General features: G+C 40.8%; 1 protein-coding gene across 3 annotated transcripts in view; it reads right to left on the reverse strand.

Moving 5' to 3' along the window:
• The window catches only part of c21h10orf90 (chromosome 21 C10orf90 homolog), a 138,792-nt gene that overhangs the window by 107,127 nt on the left and 4,420 nt on the right, over nucleotides 1-27,245 (reverse strand). For all 3 annotated transcript variants that reach the window (XM_068002360.1, XM_068002359.1, XM_068002358.1), the window contains exons 2-4: nucleotides 26,624-26,657; nucleotides 25,673-26,456; nucleotides 22,800-22,893 (exon numbers count right to left, since the gene is read on the reverse strand). In XM_068002360.1, coding sequence (XP_067858461.1) covers nucleotides 22,800-22,893; nucleotides 25,673-26,290 — 712 coding nt within the window. In that variant the 5' untranslated portion in view covers nucleotides 26,291-26,456; nucleotides 26,624-26,657. The remainder of the gene's footprint in view (nucleotides 1-22,799; nucleotides 22,894-25,672; nucleotides 26,457-26,623; nucleotides 26,658-27,245) is intronic.

Below are 27,245 nucleotides of genomic sequence, written 5' to 3' on the forward strand. Positions count from 1 at the left end.
GCCCACATTGCAAGCTTCCCCAGGGTCCAAAGTTGATATAGACTGCAACCACATTGCCTTGCATGCTCCCCATTATAATGAGTTGCCACTATGAATTTTATGTTGTCCTTGCGCCAATGTAAATTTCTAGGCCTTTGTCTCTGCTGATAGTCTGATGTATAGTCTGTTGTATCAGCCTATCTTTAATTTGGGATTTGGATTTAGAGGATCCACATGTTGGCCTCCGAATCCAAAGTTCAAGTATAGCCAAATCCTCATCCTCATAGGCCAGGCCAAAATACATTTTTCTCAGTTCAATGATCAGTAAGCTTTGAGTTTGTTTAAGTGAATGGTATTTGACCTGAGCCAATATGTCACTCTTCTCTTGATTTCTATGTGGAAATAGAGCTTTTAACAGTTTAGTTAGTCCCAAGGTTGCCGAACCTGGGTTAGATCTCTTTGAACTAAGCAGTATTCTCCCCATCAGCTACTGCTACGCATATTGCAGTTCTGCACTGCTACTGACCTGGTCCACAGTCAAACCGAGAATCATTCAATAATTCCATCACCAAAAAAAAATGATTCCATTCTTCAATACAATTATGATGTGGAGATGGCGGTGATGGACTGGGGTTGACAATTGTAAACAATTTTACAACACCAAGTTATAGTCCAGCAATTTTATTTTAAATTCACAAGCTTTCGGAGGCTACCTCCTTCCTCAGGTGAACGATGTGAAAATGAAATCCTCGAGATGAAATCGCATTTATAATTCACAGAACAATGCTTGGTGAGTACAGACAGTTTTTTCAACTGCCCGTTGCCAAGGCAATCAGTGTGCAGACAGACAGGTGTTACCTGCCAGGTCTCACAGAATATACAAATCACCAAAAAAAAAACAACAAACAAAAAAAAACAGAGATAGAGAGGTAGAAACATAGAAAAGACAGCAACTGACCCGTTATATTAAAAACAGATAACATTTGTTCGCTGGTGGGGTAACGTGTAGCGTGACATGAACCCAAGATTCCGGTTGAGGCCGTTCTCATGGGTGCAGAACTTGGCTATCAATTTCTGCTCGACGATTTTGCGTTGTCGTGTGTCTCGAAGGCCGCCTTGGAGTACGCTTACCCGAAGGTCGGTGGATGAATGTCCATGACTGCTGAAGTGTTCCCCGACTGGGAGGGAACCCTCCTGTTTGGCGATTGTTGCGCGGTGTTTATTTCTTGCTGTTTCCCAAAATGTGATTTCTCTCCAGTTTTCATTTGAACAACATTATTCGTATTCTCCATTCTTGATCCAGTGATGATGTTATTTGTGACTGTCAGAAACTAATTCTGTCTCACAGTAAGAGTCTTGGTTTTGTGTTAAACCAAGTGAACAATGCGGAGATACTGATTCTCACTCCAGAGATTATGGTCATGTGATTGATCACATTAATTATGATTCCAGCGTGTGAAAATACATTCATTGTTGTAAACTTAACCTGTATTCAACAAGTTTTGGATAATCACAATCGACGGATTTTTTAAAAGTAAGCCATAATTATGATGTGGTTTCTATGTGTATTCAGATTGAGTTCACTCATATGAACACACAGCACTTCAAATAATAAATGAACAGCTGTGGTTCCACATAAATTTCTGTTGCTGTATTTTTCATAATCAACAAACAGAGTATGAGACAGGTTACATAAATTTAAATAAGGAGTATTCAAAGCATGTGCATGTGCGTGTTTTGCATATCAATACCTAGATTTAAAAAGAGATTCTTCTATCTCAAAATGTTTTAATGTCAAATGTTTCAGAAAGTTATAATTGATTTAAAGAGACAATTACATTATCTAAGCAGCTGTCAGTATCATTTGCAGAGCATCTATTTTAAAACTCTGTAACCGCTTCAACAAAATAGTTCTCTTGTTGAGGTAATGAAATGCAATGTGTTACTGCCAACTATCCAGATACAGTCTGGTATTTCAGTTTTGTCTGCTTGGCTGGTGAATTCTTCCAACAAAGACGGCAGTGGGATACAGAGAATCAGAATCCGCAGTAAAATTCTAAGCTAACACCACTGTTACAGTGTAAACACTCAAATTATTTGTTCAGCATCATTCATTGTCTCATTCTGGGCTTCACAGTTTTCTTTTGAAGGTAAATGACAAAACCTTGTTCGACGTCTTTGTTCCCATTCCATCACATCAAAATTAACTAGCCACCTGTTTTCAGATTTTAATGAAAAATAATTGTCAAGCAATTACTCAACTACAAATTCATATTTAATTAGATCCAATAGCTGTATCTATGAAAGGGTTGAAGAAAAGGTTAAGGTCACTGTTTGCATCATATGCAATGTCATAGTTGCTTGGTTGGCAACTTGAGTATGTAGCCCCTGTCCAATTGTCAGTATTTCAAGCAATTTGTTAAGTCCTAGAAATTTGAGCAATTACAGGTGTGATATTGAAGGCAATTTTAACCTAACCCAGCTGTCAGGAAACTGACAAGATCAAGTGTGACGCTGGTTTTACACCCTGTCCGATTTTACTCTCTATTGAAGTCAATGGAGAGTAATATTGAGCCATGTGTAAAACTGGAGTTTCACCCGATTCCATCAGTTTCCTGCCCGGCGGGTTAGGTTAAAATTACCTGTAATTGTCTCGGTGTTTTATTGTATAGAATTAGAAAGGAAGCAGTAATGTTCAAATTATCAACACTGAAAAAACAGAATATAAATATATTGAAATCATAGCACAGAAGGAGGCCGTGTAGCCCATTGCACCTGTGTTGGTGCTATCATTTCAGCTGGAGCTAGCTACTGTAATATCATTTCAGTGTTCTTTCCCCATATCTTATATTCTGCTTTTTAAATAATTATCCAATTGCCTTTTAAATTACATTATAATTGCTGTCTCAATAGTCCCTCGTGATGCAGCATTCCCTGTTCTAATAACAGTCTGTGTGAAGAAAATTCTTTTAACTTCCCCCTTCACTTTTCTAATATTAATCCCAAATCTATGGCCTGTTACTGATTTGCAAACCAGTGGAAGCAACTTTTCACTATTTATTCTCTTTTTCGAGCCTTTCTTAAGTATAGCTTCTCATTTCTGCTACAGCCTACTCCTGATAGTTCAAAGTCATTTTTTGTTCAAGTAAATCAAATTATCCAGTAATTTGAATTAAGCAGTTTCATTAAAATGACATAAGGCTTTTTTTTAGTAGAATTTGACTTTGAATTGTCCAGTAATTCAAATTAAGTGACTTTGAATTAACAGGAACAGACTGTAATCCAATGTGGCCTAACTAATGTCTTGTATAAATTCAGCATAATTTCCAGGCTTTTATATTAAATGCCCTATGCAAAAAATCCAGAATCCTATTCGCCTTTTTCATTGCTTATTCTACCTGCACTCCTACCTTTAAAAATCCACAGGGGTTGATTTTAACTCCCCCTCCCCACCCCCCCCCCCGCCCCCGCCCCCCTCCCCAGTAGAAACCAGGCGGGGATGTGGGGGGTGGCAGTTAAAATGGAGCAGGGGACTTACCCACTCCTTTCCCACCCCATTCTGGCTGACTGCAATTTTAAGTTGATGCAACCTCTTCACTCTAAATAGGAATGTATTTAACCTGTACTTTATTCATCTCCTATTTAAATATCTCCCAGCGCTGGTCTGCTATTTGATCAGTTTTTTCCAGCCAATTAATCTAGGTTGGCATCTCATCATCTCACTGAAATTAACTAATTTCCAGTCCACCACCATTTTCTTTATCTATTCTCTTTTTCTATTTATCTATTTTCAATAGATTTACAGGTTATGGTCAGTATTTCCTTGGATTTCTCTTACTTTCAGGTTGCTTACTTGTCCTGCTTCATTATCCAGAATCAAATTTACTCTCATCCTTTCTTGTTAGACATGCATGCAAAACACTGATTGAGAAAACAGTTCTAAATGCATTCTAGAATCCCTATGCAATTTTAGTAAACTTTTTGTCTGTCTCGGTATACCTTGATAGATAAAGTCTCCTTAAATTTCCCACTAATCTAATCCTCAATTTTTTTCCCATTATTCAGTGGTTAGAAGACCCCTTGCTCTTTCTTAACTCTATCCAGAGAGACCTTTTGAACACCGTTATCAATAATAACTTTCCTTTCTATGGCTGTAGTCATGTCCTTAATTAATGTGGCATCCCTTTTTTAATTCATGGAAGAGAAACAGGTAAAAGGATTCCTAGTATTGCATTTACAACCCAACAAATTTACAGTGGTTATAACTCAGATTTTCGCAATAGTTAAATGTCATTATGGTAAAACATATATTTAACAGACACCAATTGAACAGATCACCAATTTAAGATGCTGAACCTTTCTATTATTGCTCTGCATTGGGAGGGGTCATGAATTTAGCAAACAATATCTGTTTTTCCCTCCAATAAGTATCACTAATGGAGATAGACTGTTTCTGAACACCCCATTTACCACATGGAAATAACCCTTTAAATAGATACTGTTCAATAATAATTCCTGACATCAGCATTGTTAATCAGAAAATCCCAATAACCAAGATTTTCAGCAAATTCTTTAACTTGGTAAAACAGAACAATCTTTTATTGGTTTTGTTTTGCATTCAGGTTGTTAAATTGTATTATCATTGTCCCATGATAAAGCCAGTGAATAACTGCATGACATGGTAATTTAATTGTTGTGATTGTTTAGGAAATGTCGGTGAAATAATGGTTCGGTGTTTCCCAAAAGAAGGAAGGTGCAGTTTGAGATTTCTCAACTGAAATGTAACAGTATGGTGCTGACAGCACTTGAAATTGTAGAGGATTGTGAGAGAAGCTAATTAAGACGTTAAGAAGTGACCAGATATAGCAGAGAGGGTGTAAAGCTAATTATGGCTGCGTAGGGACCAAACAAAATGGAGCAAAAGGAGGTGCAATTGCCTTAGCGCACAACAATATACAGGAGTTACGGAAGTTTCAGAACAGAAATAATTGATTTCCCCTCATTGCACTATATGTAATCTGCGTTCAAAGATAGAAAGCCTAGGGGGAAAAATACAGGTTAATGTAAAGGAGGCCTGGTGGCACAATGCTTATTGCAAACGTGCTACAGGTTTCATTTTGAGGAAGTAATGAACACAGTGCAGAAGGTAAGCCATTTTGAGTTGGTAATGGTCAAGTAACGTATTTAGTTCTGCAAACATACTTGGTTGTATCCTTGCAGTTACTGCTTGTGTTCATATTTATACAATGAGCAAAGAGAACCAGGTGCCTTATTAGATTAGATAGTGAACAATTGAGAAAAATGAATCTCACCATGACTGGTGGTATAGTGACACAATGTGCTTGAATACCAAATATGCTGCTTTTTAATTGGTGATACCTGGTTTCAAACCAATGATTCCAATTACTGTGAATTACTAATCTCAAACAAGCCACTTTGGGGAGATTCCAAAGTGTGGTAAGCACCTTGCAGAGCAGAGAAAATTAGGTGGCAATACATCCCGAGTATGATCTTGCACACCTTGCAGCAGACGGTAATGGACTGGTGGGATTGGACTAAATCCAACATCGCTGGGATCCATCAAAACGCGTCCCCTTAAAGAAGAGATGCCACTAAGTGTTCAGGAAGGAATTATGATCCCAAGAAGCAGATTGGCATTGTCACTGACAACTTCCTAGACAAGAATTTGCCAGGTGGCCGGTCCACCAAACTGGCTACCCCCCCACCCAGGTCTATATCCTCCACAGACACCTCATGCCGTGCCCATATGAATATTTGTTTGGCCATCTAAGATGAGATGATAAAATGCTTAAAATCTTGGCTAATGGGTCTTGGATGAGACAACAGACCCTTGTTATATCAGTTTGAAATATGCTGTGAGTTGTGACAGTCCCCAAACTGGCTTGACTGGCTTTAATACACATTCTCCGAAGGCTGTAGTTTCTGGCCTTCCTTTTTAAGCCAGTGCAAATTAATTTAGTTTTAAAACATAAACATAACATGGTCTCAAAATTCTTTCCATGAAGAAAAAAAGATTAAAAATCCCAAAACATGACAATGTCTATGTCACATAAAAGTCTTCATTTTTCCCAGTTTCATTTGAAGATATATATAAGTTTCAGTGGCATTAACTGTTGAACTTCTATCCGAAATTGAATCAAAGATCATTGTATAATCTATTTTTATATAAATCATTGCCCCCCCACTGCTGTAATTATCCATATGTTAGTATATGACAGGTCCAAACTTCGAATATGGTGCCTGTACAATTGGGAATATTTCAATTGAAAATATAGGAGCACATGATCAAATGATGCATTCCTGAACCCAGTGGAAAATGGGTGATTATGAAATGAACAGTTCTTCCTGTTTGTGTCCACTCAATTTATATCATAAGATGTTACTTATTCTGAATTAAACCCTTGAAAGGGAAGGTTTACTTCACTCCATTTTGGAGATTAATATTTTCTTTTAAAAATGTGCGTAAAAAGTATAGGAGCAAGATAAGTCCAATCATTCCAACAAGCTTAGATAAATTATGATAAGTAAAAAGGTATTTAACTTTGCAAACAAAAATGTCCAACAAAGTATGATTAATTTCTAGGTTATCACTACAATTTCTTACTGGAATGAATAATGTATGGACTCCATACTGTGCCCCTAGTGTTATACTATAATGAAAACATTTCTTTTCCCAGTATTATAATGATATTAAGGCAGTATTAACAGATATTCAGTCTGACATTGGAGTCAGGTTTAACTATTCCCCTGTGTCTCCAAGCAATAGGGGACCACAAGCTGGCGATGAGTCAGTAACATAGTAAATGCTGCAGATTTCAAACTTGTACCTGTAAAGGTTCTATTGAAGTAACACGGGGTGGTACCTGCAATGGTTCTATTGGAGTTGCACTGGGTGGTACTGCAATGGTTCTATTGGAGTTACACTGGGTGGTATCTGCAATGGTTCTATTAGCAATACACTGGGTTGTTCTGACATTCAGGAGCTTTGCTGAAAAAAAAAATAGCAGTTGCATAAGATTTTCAAACTGAAAAATCAGCTGATATGCTGGTTCTGCAGAAAACTGCATTCCTGTCCCAACTGCCAACTCCAATGTTATTCTTTCATCAATTTGCAGGTTGAGAGGTATGACTCTGGGCACCTAGGTGTATGCAACATGAGAGACTAACATTTTAGTTTTCTCTAGCCATTCTCCAGCCTCATGTCAGATTTCTTGACATAAAGACAGCTCCAAAAAAAAAGCTTTGGACTTGAAAAAGCTATCAGAATCCAAGCATCTGATGTCAGATGAAACTATATTAGCTTGAATCAGTCTACAGTAAAATTAATGAGATCTTAGTTTTGCCTGAACAGTTTCTTTTTAAAAAGATTATGAAACCTATCTACACTGATATCTCGGACCAAATTATTTTTTGCAGCAGAGAAATGTACTGTCCTGATGACAAGGAGCACAGCCCTTCTAATAGCTTTTTAGAAATGAATTGAGATGGTTTGTTAGCATTGAGTATTGATTCAATTAAAAGGTTAATAGGATGTTGCAGGGTAGATACACTCTTACTGATATTTTCTTAAACACTTTGGAGTTGGAGGCAACCCTGAAGAATGCGCTAAAGAGAGAGTAATAATCCTATATATAAAAATCAATGATCTTGTCAACTGATGAAATCCAACTATCCATGAACAAATCACTAAGAGAAACTAACTTATGACCTTCTGCAAAGCTGGTTTCATTCATTGTAAGTAACTTTTTAAAAAATATATCAGAAATGTTGTCTCACTTGGTTTTCGGTTCCTGCACATCTTGAAGCCAAGATGGTGTGTAGCCCTGCTGTGCTGCTATGAGCTGGTCCAAGGGAGGTGCTTGACGGAAGCACAGGAATGACTCTGCTTCCAATTTTCCTTCCCTATGTATCGAGGTGTTTTGCCGGACAAGGTCAGAAATTTGGCATTTTAAGGGATAAAACCTGTGTCTCCCATTGCAGTGGTGCTCCAACACATTATGCCACCAGTGCAAGGTCTTAAAGGTGCAGTGTCACATTGTATTATTTTCTTGACAGACTCTCCATTTTTGTTATTAGACATATCTAGTATTATGAAATCACACTAATACTTTGCTGACCCCAAGTAGCCACCATCTTCTATCTGAGGAGAAGTTCAGTGTGATCAAGACATGACCTCTAGGAGGATAAGTATTAATGGACTACACAACTGGAACACTGAAATGAGGCAGTCCCCTTCCCCATTCCTAAGCTGTCTTCTAAACTTGAATATTGTGGCTGACTTTTTTCCTTTCGAGCTGCATAATGTATGATGTGAAGAGAACTTAGCAAAAACCAATAATATTACTCAAAAATAAACAATAAATTTGGTTATGTTTCCAGCTGCCAGCTACATATAACTCCTTTATAGAAAACTCTCTTGTGAATTCAAAGGTTAGCAATAAAACATGAAGATTAATAATCATTAACAATACCAATATTCAATAATTTATTAATAATGCTACAACAAATGCTAATTCCTTTAAATGGGAACTTAAGAAGATTCTAGGCTGTAATGATACATTTATTTTAAAAAGCACACATGCTTTAGTAATATCAGCAAAATTCTAATTACACTTAATTTGCAATTTGCATTCAGTAACTAATAAACAAGCAGTTTTAACCCAAACTAACCAGATTCATTTATCAATTAACAAGCACAAAGTGCATCTCTTAAAGAGGCATGGAGTTTTTAGGCGCCTCGATTCATAAAGTAGGCATGACTCTGTTTTGCAGGTGACATATTGGTCACTGGGAATGTTTATGCATTAGTAGATGGAATATCTGCTACATCATGAGTTTTTGCAATGCAGGTTTTCCAGGGCTGTGTAATTTTTTTTTAAGTGCACTTCAGAAAATTTTCAGAAGCGCATTCAGTAAATTGAATGACATCATCCTGTTGGCAAGCCTGTCTCAAAACAACAGCTTTCCATACAACCTCAGAGGAGATGATACCTTTACAGCATTTTTTGACATTTTGGTTTAAAAAAGCACCAACGCACTCTGGGACAATACTGTCAGATACTGCCAGACAATATTTGCGAGGAGGAAGCTCCATGAACATCCCCAGCCTTAATGATGGCTGAGCCCAGCACGTGAGTGCAACCATCTTAAGCCAGAAGGGCCGAGTGGATGATCCATCTCGGCCTCCTCCCAAGATCCCCACCATCACAGAAGCCAGTCTTCAGCCAATTCGATTCACTCCATGTGATATCAAGAAACGGCTGAGTGCACTGGATACAGCAAAAGCTATGGGCCCCGACAACATCCCGGCTGTAGTGCTGAAGACTTGTGCTGCAGAACTAGCCACACCTTTAACCAAGCTGTTCCAGTACAGCTACAACGCTGGCGTCTACCTGACAAAGTGGAAAATTGCCCAAATACATCCTGTCCATAAAAAGCAGGACAAATCCAATCCAGCTAATTACCGCCCCATCAGTTTACTCTCCACCATCAGCAAAGTGATGGAAGGTGTCATCGACAGTGCTATCAAACAACACTTACTCACCAATAACCTGCTCACCGATGCTCAGTTTGGGTTCTGCCAGGACCACTCGGCTCCAGACCTCATTACAGCCTTGGTCCAAACATGGACAAAAGAACTGAATTCCAGAGGTGAGGTGAGAGTGACTGCCCCTGACATCAAGGCAGCATTTGACCGAGTGTGGCATCAAGGAGCCCCAGTAAAATTGAAGTCAATGGGAATCAGGGGGAAAACTCTCCAGTGACTGGAGTCATACCTGGCACAAAGGAAGATGTTAGTGGTTGTTGGAGGCCAATCATCTCAGCCCCAGGACATTGTTGCAGGAGTTCCTCAGGGCAGTGTCCTAGACCTAACCATCTTCAGCTGCTTCATCAATGACCTTCCCTTCATCGTAAGGTCAGAGGTTGGAATATTCACTGATGATTACACAGTGTTCAGTTCCATTTGGAAACCCTCAAATAATGAAGCAGTCTGCACCCACATGCAGCTGCACTGCATCCAGGCTTGGGCTGATAAATGGCAAGTAATATTTGCGCCAGACAAGTGCCAGGCAATGACCATGTCCAACAAGAGAAAGTCTAACCACTTCCCCTTGACATTCAACGGCATTACCATAACCGAATCCCCCACCATCAACATCCTGGGGGTCACCATTGACCCAAAACTTAACTGGATCAGCCACATAAATACTGTGGCTACAAGAGCAGGTCAGAGGCTGGGTAGTCTGTGGCGAGTGACTCACCTCCTGACTCCCTAAAATCTTTCCACCACCTACAAGGCGCAAGTCAGGAGTGTGATGGAATACTCTCAACTTGCCTGGAAGAGTGTAGCTCCAACAACACTCAAGAAGCTCAACATCATTCAGGACAAAGCAGCCCGCTTGATTGGCACCCCATCCAACACCCTAAACATTCACTCCCACCGGCACACTGTGGCTGCAGTGTGTACCATCTACAAGATGCATTGCAGCAATTCGCCAAGGCTTCTTCAACAGCACCTCCCAAACCCACGACCTCTACCAGCTAGAAGTATAAGGCCTGCTGGCACATGGGAACACCACCACCCACACGTTCCCCTCCAAGTCACACATCCTCCTGACTTGGAAATATATCGCCGTTCCTTCATTGTTGCTGGGTCAAAGTCCTGGAACTCCCTTCCTAACAGCACTGTGCAAGAAACTTCACCACACGGACTGCAGTGGTTCAAGAAGGTGGCTCATCACCACCTTCTCAAGGGCAATTAGGGATGGTCAATAAATGCTGGCCTTGCCAGCAACGCCCACATTCCATGAATGAATAAAAAGATTCCAAACAGGAACACTATATTTAGTAAAGATAATTACAAATTCTTTCATTTTAATCATCAGCTCAAATATCAGTCAGAAAACAGAACTATCAAGAAGTAGATTCCTGCAATTAAAATCAAGTAATTTCAAAAATATGATTGGAATTGTGTGTTGCAATCATTGAAGTTCAAACAAGGCAATGTGTTTCATTTTAATATAGATTTCAATGTAGGCAAATAAGGAAGAAAATATGTAAATATTGGTCATGAAAATCAATGTACTTATCATTCAATGTAATACCTATGGATCACATCAAAGTCTAAAGGCACACAGCTTTCTGTCACAATTTTTATAACTATTACTTGGTGTGAAACAATTTTGTTTCTGGAAACCTAATTCTCAACCGTAAGCCAAGTCCATCTCACTCAACAATTACACAAATCATCACATTCAACATGACAAGACTTCTGGCCCTTTTATAAATCTGAGTTTCAGGTATTGAAAATCAAATCTAAGTGAATTCTTCTTTGTAATGAACAGATCTGCCCACCAGCTGGGAATCAAGCCAGCTAATCTGGCTGTTTTTTTTTCTCAATGTCATGAAAAATGAAGATTAATGCCTGACAACCACGGAAGACTTAAAAATCTAATTTCAAGCTTACAGTTATTTTTCAACAGGGGACAGTAAAAACAAAAGGGTGATGTTCATGAATGAGACTGACACACTTGCTCCTGAAACATCGAAATGTAATGTTCAAGGTCTGAAGACTGCTTAGGAAAAAGTGAATCTCAAATAATGTCAGTTCTGAATAGACCTTTGTATACCACTCTTGTGGGGACACAGACAATTGAATACATTTTTTTCAATGGTCTTTCATTTCCATTATTTATTCAGCTGTGGGGACTAGTACTACTTTCCTGTACTCAATGGTCAGAACAACCTGAGTCAAAGTTTTATTTGTCACTAGCTCCAGAATGCATTGCAGAGTAAATATCACTAAAATATAAATAATTGTCAACATTTTCAGGTCAACTGAAGCAGAGTGCATCCATTACCAGTGGTACAGTCACATTATAAGACTATTACAATAAGCATGATATAAGTAAATTTTAACATTTTAAGTGTTAATAGTCCATACATTAAATATAAAATGTCAATAAAATAAACAGTAAATGGGCTTGTATCTGTCCATAATTTCTAACTTTAATCCTACAAAAACATATTCAAGACAGTGAACAAAATTATATGAGAAAAGTTGAAAGCCAATTAATGTAAAATGTTTTTCCGTACTAATACTATATTTTCTACCACACTTGGTTGAACATGGAATTTGAGAGTGGGATCAACAGAACTTGCATTGATTGTGAGTTATTCACTTTTTTAGTGGTAACTTTCATTTCCTTGTTACATATAAACAAACTTTAGCTTATCAAAGAAATTAAACCTCACAAATAGAACGCATTAGGACCATTATTTGGCAGCTTGTTTGGTGTATTTGCTCAGCAATATGAAGAAAAGTAGACCTCGTTCACTTTATAGATGTTTTTAATCATTCCAGATTGTCAGTCATAAATCCTGTTTACACAGAGCATTTCATGCTGGAATGAATCCAGCGCTGCTTCTGCCTTGAAATATTATGCTCCTTGAAAACCCTATTAAAGATTACATTTCTATGCTAGTTGTTTTTACTGCAGATTGATTCCAAAAGTCCACTCCAGAATAAGGAATGGCATGTCCTCTGCTAGTATAAACTTTGAATTTTATGAATCATTCTGTGCTTGTATAAAGGAAACCCAACACAGGGTTAAGTTCCATTCTGCTGTAAATTGATAGGATTCAGCAGACTATGCAGTAGAAACAGAAGATGGACCCTTCTCTGTGTCAGGACTCCCAGCAACTTCCAAATGGGGGCTACCGATGTCAAATGGACATCAAGCAAATGCTATCATCCTCAAGTGCAACACAATTACAAATTTACTAATGCTGCAGTTAGCAGCTATTTTAAAAGCCTGTAAAGTAGAACAAACCATCTCCACAAACAAGATATATCTCTCAAAATCATCACTTCTTGTTAGTATTGTGGCTTTTTCAGAATACAGCCCCAGATTTACAAGTCAAGAAAAATATGGTTGTACTGGCCCAATGTGCAGGCACACCTGCACCTGCAGCTCATGAGACGGGTTATGCAGAATCTTATGATACAAGCCCTGCTCCCCATTTTGAATAGACTACAGGAACAGGAAAAACTTGCCCAGAGTGCTTTGCATGTAGTACAGTTGGCTCGGAAGCACTAAATCTGTCAAAGCAGAAGCTCTTAAAGGGCAGCATCTCACCATAAAAAGCTAAGTTGTGGGGGTGGCAGATAAATGGACTGATTTTTCACAATGGCACAGTGGAAACATGTAAACAACAGTGCTTCCTTTATTTCTTTGATAGTTCACACTGAACACACTTTCTTCAATCCAACGACTTCCCCCGATTGCACACACTTGCTGCTTCTTCCTCTCAGCACGCACACTAGACTAACATTTTCACAAGCCTTTCACAGGTTGCGCACTAATCCACTACACTCTTCTTGCAGGACAAGCTGGTGCACAACAGGAGGGAGACTGCAAGAACGGGGTGAGTTGCAGCCATGTTGCAAATTCGCACTACAGTGAAAGACATCTCCATCAACAATATTGGTAGAGGGAGGACATGCAGCTTTGGGAGATGGCAAGGCTGAAGGCCATGCACAGTAGGGTCTTTGGCCAATTTCCCTTCCTTTACCCTTTCCACTTAACTCTCTATCTCACACACACACACACACATACACAACCCTAAGCTGCATTGCACTGCCAATCATCTGCTACTGCTTGCGCCTCTGCCTTTTTCCGAGATCCTTCTAATAACTCGGGCCCTGCAACTGCTTAGACCAAAAGGAGGAATCCCCACCCAATAGATGCACTGTCACTCGCTCTAATGTTTCCAAGCACCAGCACAGAGGTCAGCATCCTGGTTGGTATAGAGAGTGAGTTAATGGGGTCTTCACAGGGTGACTCATGCATCACTATTGAACAGGAGCATGTACAAGTAGAAAGGACAGCCCAGAAAAAGACTCACTGGAAAGCAAGCTTTCAGATCCTAGCTGTGCCGAAGAGGGCAGAGTTACAGACTTTAGGGGCCAAGCCTTCAAAAGAAAATTGCCTCATGTGTACCAGAAGTTACTCACTGCAATGGACTGCCTGCCAGGGAGTCAATGCACATTGTTGGAGATGGTGGAGAAGTCCGCTACCAACTTGTGTGTGGTTCTGGCACACGGCATCAACACTCTGCAGTTAACCATGGATCGGTGCGGTCACCTCAGTGCATGGTATAGCTAGGCTTCAGTCGGAACATGGATCTCCTATAGTCTGCTCTCCTGCAGATCAGTGGGAGTGCTGAGCCACAGCCTGATAGGGAATGGGAATGGCACATGTTACCATCTCTTAGGACGACAATGTATCTGGACTCTCTTGACCCCTTCAGTGTATACATGTATATCAATGTTGGTCTTCACGCAGGGATTGTTCAGCTGAAGTGCTGTTCAGTGAACTGTTGCCAAAGAGCTCAGGCTGCAGGCTAGTGTTGGTGCCCTCCCACTTATTTGCTATCATTGTTAACTGTGTTGTCTTCATTGTCTGGCTGAAGGTCCTCATCCATGTGTTGTCTCCATTGCAGAGCAACGATGTGCAGCTTGCAGCAAACCACAATGATAAGGGACACTGTGGGCTGTTGGAGGAAGCCACCAGACCTGTCCATCCAGAGGGATCATTGCTTGAGCACTCCAGTGGACTGCTCAATGAAGGCTCTAGTCAATCTGTGTATCTGGCTGAGGCGCAGTTTGGCTGGCAAGCATGGGTTGCCTTGAGGAGGTATGAGCCACGTTTGCAGGGCTAGCTCTTGTCCCCGAGCAGCCAGCTTTCACTTGCTGTGCAGGGTCAAATAGTGGGGTGAATGGAGGATTGGTGCAATATGAAAGTTTTATGGCACAGATCTCTATGATGCGCCGCTGGTGACCACATACCAGCTGCGCATTAAGGGAATGGATGCCTTTGCGGTTCATGAAGATAGCAGGCTCATTTGCATTAGCAAATGTGGCATCAGTCACCCGCTTCATACAAACATGCACTGGAGATTGTCTGATGTTGCTGATATCCCTGTTGCTGCCTGGAAGGAGCCAGAAGCAAAGAAGTTGAATATTGTAGTCACTTTGACTGCACCTGGCTGTCTGTTTGGTTGCAGGAGGTGGCATAGTTCTATGACAGCTTTCCTGGAGAAGAGCAGCCTTCTCATGCATCGCTCCTCTAAGAAGAGCAGATATGTCACTCTTGGTCTATACACCCTGTTGGTAGGGTAAACATGGTTGTGAGTTCTCCTCCTTCCCTATGATCTTCCTGCAGCTATAGCTCCAAGTGGTCCTTCCACCTTTGCTGCTCCTCTTCCTCTAGCCAGAATGGAATGGCCAAAAGGATTCCCATTTTTAGAAATTGCCGGTACCCCCATAAGCTTCCTGAAGTTTGTCTAGCCATCACGAGCAAAAAGTAACAATTCAGCACCCAGAAATTACTGTGAACTGTTTATAGTGTTTAAGGTGATAAAAATGAGATCAGGTAAGTTGTACTGGAACTGGTCGCCTCCTGCCCTGTACCACCCATGATTTGTGAGCGGGTTTATGAAGTCAGACGAAAATTGTGTTAGGATCCTAAAAATGTCACAGGACCCTAATTTTAATATATTCATAAGGTCCCCGATGCTTGTTGGGTAGGAGTAACGGCCATCTAAACTGAGGCCTGCCCCAAAATTGCAACAGGTGGGCCCCTGGGGTAAGTTGGCAATTTTTAAAAACTACTTTCATCTGCCTACTGCCCTGTTTTACTTTTGACTATGGGATTTGCAGTGAGAATAAATATTGGCTTCTGCTTTGTTTTAAACACTTGGTGCAATAATGTTGTGCTCGTAGGTTTACTGCCTTACATGTTCATTCTTTCCATTGATACTGACTTTTATCCAAATAAGGAGAAATTGCACAATGGAAATGCACATTTGTATTTACCACAATACCACCATAGTATTGCATCACAGCTATGTGCTAAATAAACCTAAAACCAAAAGTCCTGTCCAATGACAATATCCCATTCATGTTTTATCATCAGCATGGTCACGCATGTGCTCTTGACATATGGTACTAGATTGCTGCTCACTGTAGGAAAGTAGTGTAAATGGGAGACTATTTTTTGCATCGGCATGTGTGGATTTGGCACAGAGTCTGGATTGATTCATCAGCTCTCAGTATAAATGGAGTCTAAATCTTCCACAGTCATTACTAACTGACAGGCATCAATGATGTGAGCTATTGGTGATCTCATCCCTTGGCAGTTCTCCTGTGTTTGCAAAGACAATGGTCCAGAGTCTGAGTTAGCCAAGTGCTGCTGTACAGTGTAGAAAACAAGGACAATTTAAATCTAAACGTAACATGTACTGTCAGGCATGAGGGCATTTTGAATAACTAGTCATCTAATGGGTATTCTCATAAAAAGCTGTATTCTTGGGTTACATATTGGCCCTAAAGTTCCATGGGCTGCAATCTTAGCAATTCCTGCGGGATCGTGCATGATGGTACTCTCCAGCGTTCAGCCTGCTGGAGTTTGTGGGGTCAGTGGGATTCTGCCTAATCTGCCACAGCTGGTGGGCGCATGCGCCACCAACATATCGCCCACCTGCACACAGTGCAGGAGGCGCTCCAATGACCTCAGTAGGTCAGCCACAGTGAGTACACGTAGTCTTTCCCCTGCACTCCGTCTGCCACATCATTGCCCCCACCCCACATCTCCTTTGGCACTGCCAACACTACTCTGTCACATCACCCCTCATACCCACTCAAACCCCATCCTCATCTTACCTGCACCTACTCACCTCGCCAGTACTCACCCCGCCACTACCACGCAACCCAATCCTCATACAATGTCATGGCTCTATCCCATACTCACCCTCTCGTGCATCTCTCTCACGGCCAGCCTCACTCAACCTGCCACCACCTGTGCTGCAGCCACAGGGCATGCATCACATATGTGCAGTAGGCAGCGTAAGGCAAACGTGTCGTGAGCATGAAGGGGATGCACAAGGGTGTTTGAGGGTTTGTCATGGTTGTTACTTCTATTGAATTTCAGAACAACTCACATCACACATTATATTGGCACCACTACTGCCATGTCTTCGCGAATCCTGTCCGGTTTGTGCAATAATGCCCGCTCCTGGGTATCACTATAAGGACCCACCACTGATGCCACCCATTGTGTCACTGCAGAGTGGGTGTAGGTGTATTTGCAGGGCTCTTCTGCGCAGACGACTGAGAGACATCGGCGATGTCCCCGGTTGCACCCTGGAAGGCTGCGGAGGAGAAGTTCGGGAGGGCAGTGGTGACTTTGACAGCGACAGGTAGGAAGATGGTGCACGGGCCAGCCAGGAGCAGCTCGGCATGAAAGAGGCTGCAGATGTCCATGGCTACATGTCGAGTGACTCTGAGCCTCCGTGTGCACTGCTGCTCAGAGAGGTCCAGGAGGCTGAGCCTCGGTCTGTGGAACCTGTGGCGAGGGTAGTGCCCTCTGTGACGCATCTCTCTCTGCGGTAGCCCTCCCTCCTGCTGTACAGGTGGATGTGTCACAGCACTCTGTTGTGGAGCTCCACGTGTCAGAGGTGGACGGCGTGGATGGCGAGGCTGGTGATGCTGTTCGCCCTCCGAGGAGGTCATGACTGCAGCTACGGCGGCCCCCATCCGCAAGATGTACATCTGAGGGGGTCCGCAAGGTAGGTACATGTCTCCGGACCCCGGGGTAAGTGTGCAGGTTGGTGACTTTGACCGTCAGGAGGAGGGTGGTGGAGGCCAAACTTTGACCCAAGTGACAGAGTGGCCTCCTGCAATGGGCGAGGGTCTTCCCCACCCCCCCACCTGTCAAATGGACCTTTGCAGCTGCCACAGGCTGACAGCTGCAACACGTCCATTTGACCTGGGAGTGTTTCCCCCAGTGTGGGAAACAGTCCCATGTTGTTCAAAAATCCCACATAGTCCCTTAATCAGGTCAATTAATGACCTGAAAGACCTCATTAAATACTGTCAAGTGGCATCCCACTGGCTTTAATTGCCTGCGGGATTCCCACCAGCGGGGGCTGCGTGCGCACGCCGGCGCGTCAGCGGGGAACCCGGAAGTGGGCGGGATTGAGGCGGGATCCGGTCCCGCTCCTGGATTTCCCAATTTTCGGGGCCCCCTGCCGAGAACCCACCCGATAGTGGGTGGTAAAATCGAGCCCAAGGAGTTTCTTGCCCTCCTCCCCCTTTTTCCCCTTCCCCCTTTCTTCACGCCTTCCCCCTCCTTCTTCCCCCCTTACCCCTCCCCTTCTGCCCTTCCCCTTAATCCCCCTTTCCTCTCCCTCATTCCCCCTCTTTCCCCTTCCTCTTCCTCTCCTTTCCCCCCTTTCCTCTTCCTCTCTCCCCCCCTCTCTATTTTCAACCCCTGTTGAAGCAGTGAAATTTAGTCTCTGAAGATGTTATACTAAAAACAATCCCAGAGAGATAAGGAAATTAACATTTGAAGATTTATTTACACAGGAAACATTCATCTTTTTAAAGACCAGAGATTGCTAGATTTTAAGTATTCTAAAAACAGATACAGTCTAGGAATCAAATAGTATTTCAGAAATTGCTTGTATTGTATCTTTTAACCTTGATTGACTGCAAAGGACTTTGGTAAATAGTCACCTCTGAAACAATAACCACATGAATGACCATACAATAAAAATGTTCATGCTCCTGTTCCAAATATTTACAATTAGCAATTAACTTTGATAGTAGCACTCAATTCGAGCTCCCATTAAATATGAGCGTAGCCTTACAATTCAGAAACCAATCAATTCTGCATTCTTTTTCTATATGGATTTTTGTATAACATTTTCAAAAATAGGCATAGATATTACACAATGTGCAATGCCTGTTGATATATTATTGAACTTACCTTCCTTATGAAAACAAATAACAAATCATAACAGCATGGCTTGTGGTTACATGTTTTTCAAAAGATAAACAGTGCACTAATTGATCTTTAAATCATTTTTATGTTGGGCATTTATCACAAGCCTTTATTAAACATTCTAAAAAATAGGTACTGTGCAATTTAATCCCTGTGACATAAATTCAACAATAAATGTGACACTGTTTAACTGGAGTCAGTCACGAGAGACAGTATTACATCAAGTATGAGAATTGTGTATATTTGGCGGTGACATTTTTTTTTAATTATAGCAATCAAGATGGCCCAGTAACTCAAGCAGCTCTGCATTTGACTCCCAACCAGAAGGCCATTGAGCTGCCTGTCACTCTCACTCCTCTGTCTTAGTTGGATGAGATTCATCAGTTCTTATCAGTGCTGCAAGACAAAGTGACATCTTGGAGGGAGGAGAAATGGACTCATTATAATCAGATCGAACCTACTGGTTGATGAAATTATTATTGATGGCAGTGATAGGGAAATCTTGACCACTGTGCTGACCTCCCAGACACGGAATACATCTTGGCTAATGTGCTAGCATATGATCAAAAAAAAGAAAATAAATAAAATGAAAATGTTAGCATGGTGTAAACATTACGTTTATTATATATCTTTCCTTGGGTTCAGGCAGATCATAAGATGAAGTGGCTGCAGTAGTTTATTTCCATAAGCCTTGGGATTCTGTAGGTAATTCTCATTGAGTGCAGCATGCTGCAACAGATTGCCTAACAACTGTGTTCTCTATACAAGAGAATGTTCCTATATAATACAAATATGCTTGTAAAAAATCTGGGGACAGAAATAAGGAAAGCTGATAATCTACTAAGAAATGAGAGGAAGAAGAGAGATATATCCTGGAGTTTCATTAACAAGTTGCAATGATTTTAAAACTGTGATTCTATAGGGCGTGTGAAACAGAACAGATTAAATATGTGCCTCCTCCCTGAAGAAGCAATCACCCATCATTAAACTAGAAATGTGACTTTTAATTCTCTCCTCCCGTCCCCTCCTGAAGGCAATGGGCTGGATTATCCTCTTGATAGCGGGTTAGCAGTGAACTGTGAATACTGCCCGCCAACATGAATTTGCCATTAACTTTCCTCCTGGAGCTCTAATTAAGGATGGGGGATGGGGTTGGAGCATTAAAAAGGTTACTACCAATGGAAGGGAGGGCAATTCATTTCTGATGTAGCCTTTAATGGCCTGAAGACACTTAGAAGGGCTCATCCATTTTCCAGCAGCTGATAATGCCAGATGTCTCAAGAAGCACCGGCCTGGTAAGATGTCACCAGCAGCAAGGACTCACAGGTTTTCTGATGAGTCTGTAGAGGTGTTGCTGGCTGAAGTGAGGGCCGGAAGAGCAAAAAGACTTGCATTTATATAGCGCCTTTCATTACCTCAGGACGTCACAAAGTGTTTTACAGCCAATGAAGTACTTATGAAGCATAGTCACTGTTGTAATGTAAGAGTAAAACTATTGAGCAGTGAGAACAGGAAGCCTTATAAGAAGATAATTCAAGCTGTATGGAGGGGGGTAGCAGAGACAGTTAGTGCTACCTCCAACACCCCAAGAATTGCCACAAAGTGCCAGAAATGGTTCAATGACCCCACAAGAGTAGCTAAGGTAAGTCTCGATACTGGTGCCAATACATATCTACCACTCAGACAACTATCACTCACTTCCTTACTTAAAGGAAATAAAGACTTGCATTTTCATAGCGCCTTTCACAACCTCAGGACATCCCAAAGCACTTTATAGCCAATGAAGTACTTTTTTGAAGTGTAGTCACTGTTATAATGTAGGAAACGTGGCAGCCAACCCTTAGCATATTCTTTCTCAGCACCGGGTGACAGAGAAACTCATTAATGCAAAGGACACCCTCTGAAAACACTCAAACACCAACTAACAACTGTAACTATATGATGATATCAAGTTAGTCATTTCTAATGGTCAGTAATGTCAGTAATATCACTTTCTATGGGCCACTCTCTGATCCGTGATAGCTTGACCTGCTCGTGAATAATTTCCCCTACTTTTGTATGGAATGATTCTCCAATTGTGTGGAAATTCTGAATCAGACCTATGGGAGAAAAGAAGTAGTCATGGAACCCTTACAGTGTTCTGGTGTTCGGAGTAAAACTCAACACCAAGTAATTAAACTTTAAAATGTCAAGTCCAAATACATTATAATAAGGGTATATTTCATAATGGATGGCTACCGCTCTCATTTAATTTTTAAAAATCCATTCAGCAATACACTCAGTCTATTTTTTAAATTTAACATCTGGAAAACAGAAAAAAATGTTTATTTTCTGTCCTATACAATCGGTCATAATGAGTAAAGGAACATGGAGCATGTCATATAACTAAAAATATTCAATTGAGCCATTATTCCAACATAGATTCATAGAACCATAGAATGATGCAGCACAGAAGAAGGCTATTCGGTCCATCATGCCTGTGCTGGCTCTTTGAAAGAACTATCCAATTAGTCCCACTCCCCTGCCCTTACCCCTGCAAATTTTTCCCCATTCAAGTGTATATCCAATTCCCTTTAGAAAGTTATTTTTGAATCTGCTTCCACCGCCCTATCAGCCAGTGCATTCCAGATCATAACAACTCGTTGTGTAAAAAAATTTCTCCTCATCTCGCCTCTGGTTCTTTTGCCAATTACCTTAAATCTATGTCCTCTGGTTACTGTCTCTTCTGCCATTGGGAACAGTTTTTCCTTATTTACTCTATCAAAACCTTTTATGATTTTGAACACCTCTATTAAATCTGCCCTTAAAATTCCCTGCTCGAAACAGAACAACCCCAGCTTCTCTGGTCTCTCCACATAACTGAAATCCTGCATCCCTGGTACCATTCTAGTAAATCTCTTCTGCACCCCAATTAAGGCCTTGACATCCCCCCTAAAGTGTGGTGCCCAGAATTGGACACAATACTCCAGCTGTAGCCTACATGTAGATTTTTCTACTATTTTACGCACAAATGGCTTTCTTGTTCTCAGTTACCAGCCTTGACTAAGTGGTAGCACCCTTGCCTCTGAGTCAGAAGATTGTGGGTTCATACCCACTCCAGAAACGAGTGCAAATAATGTAGGTTGATATTTCAGTGCAGTACTGAGAAAGTGCTGATCTATCGGAGATGCCGTCTTTTGGATGAGATGTTAAACCAGTGCCCTGTCTGCCTTCTCAAATGGACACAAAACATCCCTTGGCACTATTCGAAGAAGAGCAGTGAGTTCTCCCGGTGTCCTGGCCAACATTTATCCCTCAACCAACACCTAAAACAGATAATCTAGTCATTTATTACATTGCTGTTTGTGGGAACTTGCTGTGTGCAAATTGATGGCTGCATTTATTACATTACAACAGTGTCTGCACTTCAAAAGTACTTAATTGGCTGTAAAGTGCTTTGGGACATCTGGAGGTCATGAAAGGTGCTATATAAATGCAAGTTCTTTCATTTCTTTCTTTCTAATTCAGTCTGCTGATCAGAGCTGACTGTTGGATTAATTTATGATTCAGTTTCATCTTCCCTCCCCTTCTAAAAAATAGTCATTATGTTATTGTAATTCATAGAATCACAGCACAGAAGGACGCCATTCGGTCCATCGAGTCCGTGCTGGCTCAATGCAAGAGCAATCCAGTAGTCCCACTCCCCCGCCCTATCCCCGTAGCCCTGCACATTTTCAGAGTATTCAAAACCTACTGCATATGCTTGGCATCATTCTTTAAAGGGGCAAGGCTATCTGAATGCAAATAGTCCAAATAAGAGTAAAATATCAGAATATGCTTCAGCCATTGTTCCTGATGCTGTTCCAACCTAACTGCAAAAATCTACTGACATTGGAAGTCTATTGACAAAAGCTTTCAGGTTCTACAAGCACAGTTATGTATTGAAAAGGTTTGGTCAAATTGTTCCATTACCTTGAACAACTTGGTTTTCATTCTTGGTGCTCAATCTATTGTTTTTGATGCTTTGGATTGGGACTGATGAAAAAGGAACATTTACTTTCTCATCCTGTTGAAAACAAAATTAAAATCATATCAATGCAGTATCTTTGCACATCCGTACAGCACTTTAATTCCACTTTAAATAGCTACAGTTTTTAGACATCGCATTAAAATAAAACAGAAAATGCATGTATTTCACAGAAGCTCTCAGTATTAAAATAAAACCTTGCAGCATTATTGGTATTTCCCTATTTTAATATTTTATTCCTGTCTTGGTAATGGAGTCTTTTGGATCAGACATTAAACCAAGGCCTTGTCTGCCTGTTGAGAAAAAATCCCATGGCACCATTCAAGGAAGAGCAGGGAATTCTGGCCAACATTTTTCCCTCAGCCAACACCATCAAAACTTATTAGCTGATCATTTACCTAACTTGCTGTTTGTGGGGTCAGGCACTAAATTAACTGATGTATTTGGCTGCATAAGTGACTACACTTCAAAAGTAATTAATTGGTTGTGAGGCGATACGAGATATCCCGAGGATGTGCTATATAAATGCAAGTTCTTCCTTCTTTCTTCAATATGGGTGACTCCCAAGTGGTGCAAATGCATCTATTTCAGTGGATTGCCATCTAGGACACCAGGAAAGGTAGTCAACATAAATTACAATGACATTTTCAACAAACAGGTGTAGAGGATGTTATTTTGAAAGCTGCAATTAAGTAAGCTGAGGAGTCATTTCATGGATATTTTACTTTGCAGTGTTAAATCTTATTTTCAAAACAAGATTTCCACTGAACAGGATTAACACCCAACTCAATAATCTGTTCTTCACGGAAGCTGACAGACCTGCGGTATATTCCAGTATTTTCTGTTTTTTTATTTCAGGTAGTATGTCATTGCCTGAGTCTTTGAAACATTAGAATTGGAACATTAGGATAGTTACATTCTATTTCTAAGATTAGGCATTTAGTTTAAATGGACACAAACAATACTTCACTATAATGGCAAGTGACTTTTGAGCATATCCACAATTATAATTGTGACAGATCTGTCCTTTTGAGATGTTGAAGGAATTATGGAGCGTGCATTCATTAGCTAAGGGATATTAATGATTACGGTTATGTACTGAGTAAGCTGGAAGAGGGATTAGTGGAAGCCATGGTCCTATTTTAGTAAGATTCCTGTACTAAAGGTTTATTAAAGGGAACTATATTTGAGGGGGAGTATTTTCAATCTAAAATGCCCCACTGCCAGAAAAAAAGTGTTCAAAGATTTCTAGCCTGAGAGAGGAAAATGTAAATTGCTGGAAACCCACAATATTGGGTTTCCTGACCAGAAAAACCTCTTTCGACAATTTATAAGGGAACTCGCTTTCCAACTAACTGCCAATAATTTGGAAAGAAATTAACAATGTCTGGTCCTTGATGTCAATATCTTTGGCAGGAACGTGCTAAAAGGCCTGGAAGTGAGGCAAAGACCCAATATACCAGGTCCTGGCCTAAAATGCGAGTTTCTAGGATGGCGTATTGAGAGCAGAGCCTCCGACCACCCCAAACAAGGCCATCAGTGTTACTGGGGGCAGGACTGGGAGTGGAGACTCAGGAGGTCCCATGTTCCCGGCTCTAGAATGGACCTGGCATAGGGTCAGTGGAGGTACAGCTGGTAAGACCAGGTGTACCATGCCACTAACTGACTGAAGTGGGGCTTCCTTGGGGGTCCAGCCCAGAATCATGGCCTAATGCCCCCGAGGATGAAGGGGATACCTGTTTTTTCATACATATAAATGTGACCCCTCCAAATAAATGGGGCTGTTAGGGGCACTTCAAACTTGTTTCTGGGGAGGTAATACCCTCCCAGAACCAGCAACCTCCATTGTAATTTGCAGCTTGTGGGGCAATTAGGTGCCATAGATGTGCCCCTAGTGGTGCGGACACTTGCCAGCAACATTAAAACCAAGCAACCGCCCCCTGATCCCACAAACTTTATGGGGGTTCAGCAATGGAGGTCCCAGGCAGGTGCATCTCAACACTTACATGGGGATGTGCTCCCCACAGATTTCAGCCCATCAAGTTCAGTGCCTATTGATGCTCTCAGGGAGGTCTTTTCAGCAAATGTTACTATGCATAGCTGAAAGAATGTGTTCATGATTTTACTAGAAATACTGAACAGAAAAGTTCTGATGAACACATTTACAATATCTTTATATATATAGTGACTAGAAAAATTGCTCTAGTGTATTCTGCTGTGGTGGTAGTAGGCAGACACATTCTCAACCTGGTCAGTATATGTCAAAGTGCTTTGTAAAATAGCCCGAAAACAAATGCACTTCCTGAGGCTGAAGCTGAACCAAGGCTAATTCTTCAAATTTAGTCCCAACTTCTGGATTACTGTCAACAGCTGGCCAGCATATCCCAAACATTCCTCTATAGCCCCAATGCCTTGCAAAGAGAACATGCACTAACCCACCTGCCCATGGAAGGTTACAAAACTATTGCAATGTGACCAAAAACAGCCAGTGGTCATCAATATCATTGTCACACAGCCACAGCAGTACACCCAAAAGGCTTGTCAGCACCAACTCCTGGACCATCCATTCGCCTCCAGATAAGACTTATTCCCTATCACTCTGCATTTCTGTATCATGTACACTGCAGAATGACTTTGGTGTACAATGCCAACAATGTATCAATGTACAGCTACGTATTCTAACCAAAAACAACTGCATTAAGAATAAATTAGAATGTCTTCTGAGGTTGTAAATGATGCTCTGATTAGTGGGGAGTTATTTGATTATTTTAAATAATATAATTGAAGTAGTTGCTGTATTTTGTAGTTATTGTCTTACCTCTGTGTAATGTACTGCTGCTTTGTTGTTGCCATGGTTTTCATCGATGATATAAATTGCAACAATGCTTCGCTTGGGTAATTGACAGTATTTTACAGTATCAGTTGTGACTAGGGTAATATACTCTTTCCTTTGTATGCAGGGATCTTTTATTCGTACTTTCTCAATACTTGCACTGAAAGCAATTTCAACATTAGCCGCTCTGCAAGATGGGGAATCTTGTATTCTTTGGGCATGTGTTGTAAAAGGAATATCTGTGTAGTTCAGGTTAGATGTGCACTTTGTAGAACCTGAATAATACTGATTTAGTCCTTCACTGTAGCCAAATCTGTCATTTGCATTCTGATTGTTCAGGCTTGATATGTGTATAATGTTCTCACTAGACAGCTCTGGCATTGATGCAGTCCGTGAAGCTGGTGGAGCTGCTCTTTTCTTAAAGTCCCCCGTGAATCTTCTCTGTGGCTTTTGAACCTGGAATAATATGTTTTCCAAACTACTGTTTCCCATAAAAGATTTGGATGGCAAAATCTTCACCTGAGACATCAAAAAATCCCAGTAGTTGCCCTCACATTCCTCATTTGTGTGAGTTGTAGCCACTTGTTGAAAAGGCAGCTCCATTGTTCTATATTCATCAGTTAACTGTTGGTAATTCTCTGATATCACAGGTCCGGCACAGTATTTCACTTTCTGCTTTTTGATGATTAGATCAGGAGGTAAAATTCTTCCAGTTAGACACCCAGCTCACATATGTCATTCAGCAACAGAGCAGCAATGTGTGAAGAGCCTGAGAAATGTGAAAAACCCATGATATTACATTATCGACAAGTGCTAATCTTGTTAAAGTTATCAAATTCAACAAAGACCAAAGATCTTATATATATATATATATATATGCTATGGGTCGTTTTCTGACAAAACAACACAGTGCAACTCTCTAATAAACACACATACCTTCATTTCCATTGCAGTCTGTCCCTGTTTTCTGCTGTATGAAAAAAGAGATGATGCAAATAAATTTTTTATAATGTGAAGAAACTTTGTAACCCAATCTACTTATTTACTTCAGGATTGATTACACTTTGTATGCTTTAAAGCTTTGCTCAGTCTTTATAAGTATTAAGCACATTGACCCAATAAACTCTATAAATTGTTTTCCAGCTTCAACTACAGTTAAAACTTGTTTGTTAGTCATACTTTGTAGCCATTGGAACATTCTCAAGTCATGCGTGAAATAACTGAGAAAGTCTCCCCTCAAAGTGGACAAAAGGCAGCTCTGTTAGAATTCAAGGCAGAGACCACACTGGCTCCATTCAGGAGAATAGAGCTGTTATCTTTTCAGATTGAATTAATTCTTTATTTTGTTGTGTGTTATGCTATTTTCGATCTATGCATAGAACATATTCCAGATTGTTTTGCTAAATCATATGAATTTTGTTATAAATAGATTGTTTTTAAAGTTGTTCAAATTCATTAACAAACAACAGTGATCTGTAGTTATTCAGTTGTTTCAGTAATTTAGCTTCTTGTGTCATCAGATTAAGTAGGAATTCATTCTTCTGCACATAATATTCCA

Source organism: Heptranchias perlo, chromosome 21 (genome assembly GCF_035084215.1).
Source record: "Heptranchias perlo isolate sHepPer1 chromosome 21, sHepPer1.hap1, whole genome shotgun sequence".
Lineage (NCBI taxonomy): Eukaryota > Metazoa > Chordata > Chondrichthyes > Hexanchiformes > Hexanchidae > Heptranchias > Heptranchias perlo.